The sequence below is a fragment of the Naegleria lovaniensis genome (genome assembly GCF_003324165.1).
Source record: "Naegleria lovaniensis strain ATCC 30569 chromosome Unknown tig005, whole genome shotgun sequence".
NCBI classification, from domain to species: Eukaryota; Heterolobosea; class Eutetramitea; order Acrasida; family Naegleriidae; genus Naegleria; species Naegleria lovaniensis.
Window position 1 is genome coordinate 94,530 of NW_025407827.1, and position 7,008 is coordinate 101,537.

The 7,008-nt window shown below is 39.1% G+C and overlaps 3 protein-coding genes across 3 annotated transcripts; all 3 read right to left on the reverse strand.

The window, feature by feature from the left end:
* Window positions 1-101: 101 nt before the first annotated feature.
* C9374_012412 (uncharacterized protein) lies at window positions 102-3,644 on the reverse strand (the record flags this gene model as incomplete). The annotated part of the gene is made up of 1 exon (XM_044688176.1): window positions 102-3,644. The coding sequence occupies one exon, from the start codon at window positions 3,642-3,644 to the stop codon at window positions 102-104; it is 3,543 nt and encodes a 1,180-aa protein (XP_044554054.1).
* Window positions 3,645-3,741: 97 nt separating this feature from the next.
* On the reverse strand, window positions 3,742-4,677 carry C9374_012413 (uncharacterized protein; the record flags this gene model as incomplete). The annotated part of the gene is made up of 3 exons (XM_044688177.1): window positions 3,742-3,761; window positions 3,889-4,172; window positions 4,526-4,677. 3 exons carry the CDS (start codon window positions 4,675-4,677, stop codon window positions 3,742-3,744), a joined length of 456 nt encoding a protein of 151 aa, XP_044554055.1.
* Window positions 4,678-4,867: 190 nt separating this feature from the next.
* On the reverse strand, window positions 4,868-5,830 carry C9374_012414 (uncharacterized protein; the record flags this gene model as incomplete). Its single annotated transcript, XM_044688178.1, has 3 exons — window positions 4,868-4,963; window positions 5,029-5,363; window positions 5,443-5,830. The coding sequence occupies 3 exons, from the start codon at window positions 5,828-5,830 to the stop codon at window positions 4,868-4,870; spliced, it is 819 nt and encodes a 272-aa protein (XP_044554056.1).
* Between the last annotated feature and the right edge of the window lie 1,178 nt (window positions 5,831-7,008).

Here is a 7,008-nt window from a genome sequence, read left to right on the forward strand (position 1 = left end):
TGAGCTGTAATTAGAATTTTGATGAAGAGGAGGAGATGCAGGCTTATTGGGCTTCTTGCCAGTTTCCAAAACGTAATCGTCATCCGAGTCAGCATCAAAATCTACTTGCATGGTTGGTTCAAAAACGAGTCGAGGGCTTTGGAATTGTTATTGTTGAAAACAATGGGAGAAGTCACACTCGTTTTAACAATGGGTGAAATGGTATTAATAAGGGGAGGAGAAGAAAATTGTATATTCAAGCCAAGTGCTGTTGGAGATGGTGTTTTAGGGGACTCTTGTTCTTCATCCGATTCAGATTGTTCATTTTCACAAACTGGTGCTTGCATGAATGGATTGTTCTTTTTTGATGGCGATAATTGTCCTAAATCTAAATCAATCTTAATTGCTGGATATTGAGTTTCTTCGACAGCTGCTTGACTGGATATGGAAGCTCCATCTTCTCCTCTTTCTGAACGAGGAGTGGTGTAGGACAATATTCGACTCGTATTATTAGGTGGGGTAGAGATTGGCTGTTTGTCATCTTCGTCATTGCTATCAAAGTCGTCATCAACCATGTCATCCTCTCCTCCAAGCTCTAAAGGATCTAACACAATGGTGGCAGGAATTATTGTTTTGCTTGACATGTCCATTGCTGGTGTGTGTTCGTAGGTTGGTGTTGCTAATTCTGTACGAGCGGGCGAAGAGGCATCTGTGAGCAGCGGTTTAGCAGGTGTTGGTGTTGCTGGAATTTCTTCATCATTGTGCATAGTTATCTCTGTTTTGGCTTTGGTCTTTGAGGGGGTGTCATTCACCAATGGGTTGAAATTCTTTGAGGTATCCTCAAAAACTTGAACTGGAGGTGTGAGATCTTTGGGGGTTTCCTCGTCACTATGGTCGTTTGTGATCATACCACTGGCAACACCTGCAGTGGATATTTTCACACTAGCTACCTCTTGACCTGTAGCTGCTTCGAAATGAGTTGTGCCAGTGCTGTTATTGCTATTTGCAGAGGATGGTGACGGCATCTCACCACTAAACTGAACTTCGAGTATTGGCATGAAGGCATGTGAGACATTTGTTAAAGTAGTGGTTGTTTGATCTGCAGTTGTTGTTGTGACCATGTTGATCTCTTGGTGTGACGTGGATTCAATTTTTGAAACAATTTCTGACGTTGTCTCTTGGTTTGCTGTTTGCATGGAATGTGAGGCATTCGATATTTCCTCTGCTAGCTGAGGAGACAATTTTGTCTCAACCCTTTCTTTGATCGAGTTGGAAAATTGATCTGTTTCCAAGATGATATCCGTTGGAGTTGCATCGTCATCGACTTCGTTGGTAATGTTAGGATTTTTGCCTTGTTGATTTTGCATTAAGGTGGTGGTTGACAAGGTGGTAGTGTCATCCATGTGTTTGTCGTCCGTTTGAGGTTTAACAGTAGCACTGGTTGTGTCAAACAGTACCTGAACAATCTCTGTTTCTTTAACTTCTGCGGCAGGGTTCACTGTGATGATATCTGATTTTTGAGGTTTGGAATTCTGGATATCATGACCATCCTCTGTAACCATTTCGTCATGTTTTTGGGCTAACTCTCTGGAAATGTCACCGTCCTTAGTAACGCTGACACCATTCATTGTGTCACCGTCTCGTTCTCCATCTTCATCAATAATTTCATCTAATTGTGGAGAATCTTGAGTAATAGTCGAGCCTGGTTTTATAACGACCTCTTCGCTCTGAGATTTTGGTTTCGAAGTATTGTCGTCATGGTGTTGGGAAATAGATGCTTGAGGTTGAGATGTTTGTGGAACGGAAGCTGTTTCAATAGAGTGTTGTGACTGCTGAGTCTGGGAGGCGTTCTTTTTGAGCGGTTGCAATGATGGTAAAGCAGGAATTGCAAATTCTGGAGAATTCGATTGAACATGTTGCTGCTGATGTGACGGTGGAGTTAATGACAAGGATGATTGTTGAATTGATGTCTCTTTTTCCTTTGACACCTCCATAATGTCTACTGCATCCTTCAGTTCTAAGGAAATGGGATTTCTCTTGGCAGGTGAAATGTTAATTTTCTCAAGTTTGGGTGAATTTGGCATATTTACAAGTGACATACGGGTCGGCGTTACATGGACATGTTGATCTTCCTTGTCACTATCTTCTGCAATGGATTCTTGGCTTACGGTATTCCTTTTTTCAATGGTTGGTTGGGATTGCTGCATGTTGGAGGGTTTGATTGGAGATTGATGGTTTGATGAAGGCGGATGAGGTGAACCTTTAAGAAGTCGTAGCTCCAAATCGTCATGCATGCTACTCGAAGAAGGTCCAATTTCGAGATCGTTCTGCAGGTCCATAGCATTATTGTTTGTGGTTGGAAAAACAGCCTCAATTCGATTTGGTGTGGATACTTCTTCGGTGGCCGTTCCATCCATTTTAATCTTCTTAATGGGAGAGACAATGGAAGATGCAGAGCCGATATTATTGGGAGAAATTTGTTGTTGAGATGGCTCAGAATCTGAGACAGCTTCTTTCAATGAATCTTCTCCATCAGCAAAAGATGGAGTGTCTTCCACATCCATTACAGGTCTCTTTGTTCTCTTCTTGACCACTCTTCTTGGTTTGGTGGTGACAGGATTACTACTGTCGCGTGTGCTAGGTTTTGTGGTGGATAGTTTCATGAGAACTTGTTTCTTTTTTTCCAACTCTACAATTTCCATCATTAGTTTTTGTTTTTCTCGTTCAAGCGTCGTTTTCCAAAATTCCTTGCTTCTTCCATCGAAAATATTAATTTGATCAGGTAAATATCGATGAGCCTGTTTTGCAATGCTGTTGAGAATGCTTTGAAAATAAAGGTCACAAAAACCAAACGCACTTAATCCTGTCAGCTCATCAGTGTCAACATCGAGATATGAATATTCTATTATTTCTCCATTTTCATTTGTGTCTGGGACTTCATCTGGTTGATATAATTGAAATGCTTCTGTAAAAGGATGAGAGCAGCTACTTCCTACAAATCGTTGTCCCACTCCTTTACTGCTCGAGATATCAGTGACCACAAATTGAGGACCTACTTCCCCTTTAATAATTTCTAGCTTTAATTGAATCCTCTCAATGGCTGTGTCTGAAATCCAATCAGCCTCAGGGGATTTTTTTACTCGTCTTCTTCGTCGTAATCTTAAAATTGCTTGAAATCCAATTGGATATGGATGTACAAATTCTCCTTTGAACTTTCTCCAAAATTTTTCAACTTGATGAAATAATTCTCGGGCAGAATTTGTTGCTGCGTTTGATGATTCGTAATTTGAGGGCTTTGATTCCACAATTTCTCCAAAAGAAATAATTTCTAAAGGAACAGATCGAAGTGTAAATGGCAAGAATATAGATACAGGTACTAGTTGGTCTTGATATTGTGAATTTTGCGTGGTAAAGACAGTACATAGCAAATTATTGTCAGAATTGGAATTATTATTATTTCTATTGTACAACTCGGAATTTAAAAAATGATAGCCTTTATCGGCATTGTGGATCTTGTTGGAATCAAAAATATTTGGGATATTATTAGGTTGATTGAGACCCGATGATGATGGAGTTGTGGGCCAGTGTCCGAGCTCGTTACTCGAGTCTCGGGGTGTTGTGGTTGTTGGAGGAGAACAATTTCCGCTGTGTTGTGGTTGCAGCATTTTTTTCCTGTTTTCGCAAGAACACGCTGTTGGAGTCAAATAAGTTATCATTTATTATTTACACTGTGTGATTGTCATGATAATTCTTCTTCTTTTGTTATTTGAACGACTTCATTACTATATTGAAATCCACAAGAATGCAATGTCAACAACAATATTAAAAATATGACAGAATAATCGAAAAATAATGAGCATCAACCAGGTCACATTAAATCAGCAACGAATTATCATGATAAATACGTACGGTATTTTCTTGCATAATCTCTGAGATGAGTAATAGCTCTTGTTGTAAGGCAAGGTAACTTGAAGGTAGTCACCAAAAAGAGAGTTTGTCCACACAATGCGTCAGAATCCAATACACGTAACACTCCAATGCCTTCCGAATCGGATTTATCTCCGTTTCTTCTTCCATATACAAGTGATGGTTTTTCGTTGGGATAGAATCGATGAACGTCAAATAAAGTGTCAAAGAGGAGAAGGCCACTCGAGAAGGCATCGTCTTCTGAAATGAAAATGTTTGCAAAAGCTCTGTTGTTGAAATGCAATGTTCGTTGTTGTTGTGAGATTGACGTATTGTATACACATGATTATTGCCAAAAAGTTTTAGTAAAATGTCCAAGAATAACAAAAGTTTTGTCAAATCATCCGAACGAATTCATTATTAAAAACGAATCATTAAATGTTCATCCAGATCAGTTTGTATGGATAGTTTCATTACCAACCATCATATTCGTACAATAATAATCGGTTCATCATGAATAGTAGACGAATCGGAGTGCATCAAATCGGATTATTGTGTATTTAAAAAATACAACCATACAATGATCATAACAACGAAACAATATTAATTTAAAATGATGATTATTCAAAGAAATCCATACTTTAACTGTTCTGGAGGTATTGTTTGTTTATATTCGCTCGCAATCAATGCTCCGGTTGAATCAAAAATAGCTGCCCCCAACAATTCTTGTTCATTCTTGCAAAACTCTTTCAGGGCATTCAAAACGCTTTCGTCAAGCTGAACGGAACTCATTTTTTGTTTTTTCGAAATCCTTCTTCTGCTCGTCAATTTGGTTTCCTTGATGAGAGAGCTGTCAGCCATGAACGTTGGCCAATACCAATTTTAGAAGAGTTGGGCAACCTCCATACAATGGCAACAAGTTTTTAATAAGCAGTGAGAATTCGAGGGTTACCTTCGTATTTGAAGAGTATGATAGTCATACTCAATTAAGAAGAGGTGTCGTTTCCCACATATTCATTTCCAATTCACACTCGTTTTGATTTCGAGCAATGAAAAAGTATCCATTCATTCCCCAATCCTTTTTTAAGTGCAAGCGCAGTTACTATTAAATCAACAACTCTCTCAATTGGACTTCAAACTTACCGAACTCCATGAATTTGCAGCAATCCAATAAGGCACACCAGTTCCTGGCTGAACTCCCCATCCAACAATTTTCACACCGACATTAAATAACCACGGACCTGCCACATGATGATACACTCCACTTTTATAATTCAAGAAATCTCTATAGACTTTCATTCCAGCAATGATACTACCACTTTTCAGAATACTTGTTTGAACTGATTCCATATCGGTCACGTTGAAGAGTCGAGAATTTGTGGTTTTAAATGTTGATGAAATGAGTTGTCCATTGGAAGTACAATACGAAGGACAAGCCATGTTATCATTTGCTTGAAATGGTACACATGATTCTGTCACTTTGATAGGGTGTCATGACCATATTGATTTATAATTTTCATGATATTAAGGCATTCATCAATGAATGGTGACACCTACCTAATCCTACTTGTTCCACAAACTGTAAGCCCGTATCGAAAGCACCATTCTCACATCCACCATCATTCTTATCACATGAAATTAACCATTGAGGAGACATGACATGATTGATTCGAGCTTGAGTGACCACACAGAATCGATCGCCAACAGCTTCTGCAATGGCAAAAGCCCAACAGCCGCAATCCAAATCATGTCGAATCGAATGCAGTTGAGAGCAATTGACATACAAAGGATCTGAAAGGAGAGAGTACGAGGATGGAAGATTTTGATACGAAGAAGAATCTTGACTTTTGTGTATCATGGATGCATGTTGTTGAGAGAATTCTCGTCTTTCGACAAGTTCGAGATTACTTTTTGCGTATCGTCGTTGTATTTGACCAAGGGTCATGTTTTGAAAGATTTTATTTTCTCCAGCTTGCCATCGTTGTTGAGAATACCCTGTCCGTGAGTCGAAGAAAAGATTCAGTCAGTTTTGCGATAGTAAATTTGAAGCCGCCGCCCCGAAGTGGCCGGTCGCAGTTGGTCAACCGTCTTACAACAAAAAAAAAGCCATAACGCTGTAGTACCTGCTGCTCTTGCTCTCACAAATATCGATCGGAACCTTTAACTCAAAATTAGTTTGCTTCGATGTAAGGTAATCTGCACTGAAACAACAATTTCAACACATGTTGTAGATGGATTTGTACAAAATAATAATCACAACCGAAGCTGCCACCTGATGATCATTTTTGAGAAGCACTGTGATGGCTGATCGTATGAAAAGAATATGTAAACCGTTTTGAACGAGTAAAATTAAAGATTATTGCATCTCAAATCTCTTTTATTATTCAAATCGTTTGGTTGAAAAGTGCGCATTGAAATCCTCTAGAAATTACACTTGCACTACGAGCGTAAAAATGAGCCGAATTTTTAATTAGTTTATTTATGATCCGCCAACATGTATTGGCCACGAATTGTGTACAAATAGAGCTAATAATATTTGTGAATTTGATTTTACTTGTTCCGATGAATGATCGTTACATCGTTCCTGACTGTTTTCAGAAATTTTTTTTGACCAAGCCTGCTCATAGTACATTGCCCACTGGCTCGTAGTGCATCGTAGTGGACGTTTGATTGGTGCATTAACATTTCTGGTGACGTTCGAGGACATGCACTACACAAAGCCTGCTGGCTACTATCATCACGAAGATCGTTGGCTCATAGTGCATTTTATTTTCTCGAGGAAATAGTGTTTTGAGCGGGAGAAGTAAGTGTGGATTCATTTTTTTTCATTCGTTGAAACTAAAAAACCAATTTAGGCCTTTTTACTGGTTGACCAACTGCGACTCAACCAAAGCGTAGCGTTGGCACAAGTTGCGGCAAGTAAAACTGACTGAATCTTTTCTTCGACTCGCGGACAGGGTAGTTGAGAATAGGTGTTGACAAAATCGATGAACGCCTTATCATGAACTTGTAGAGGATGATATAAAAGTGGATGATTTTGAAGGGAATGAGCAGAATGAACCAATAGAGTAAGTACAGAAAGAAGCAGAGTTACGAGGGAGTACCGCCTCAAGATGGAAATTG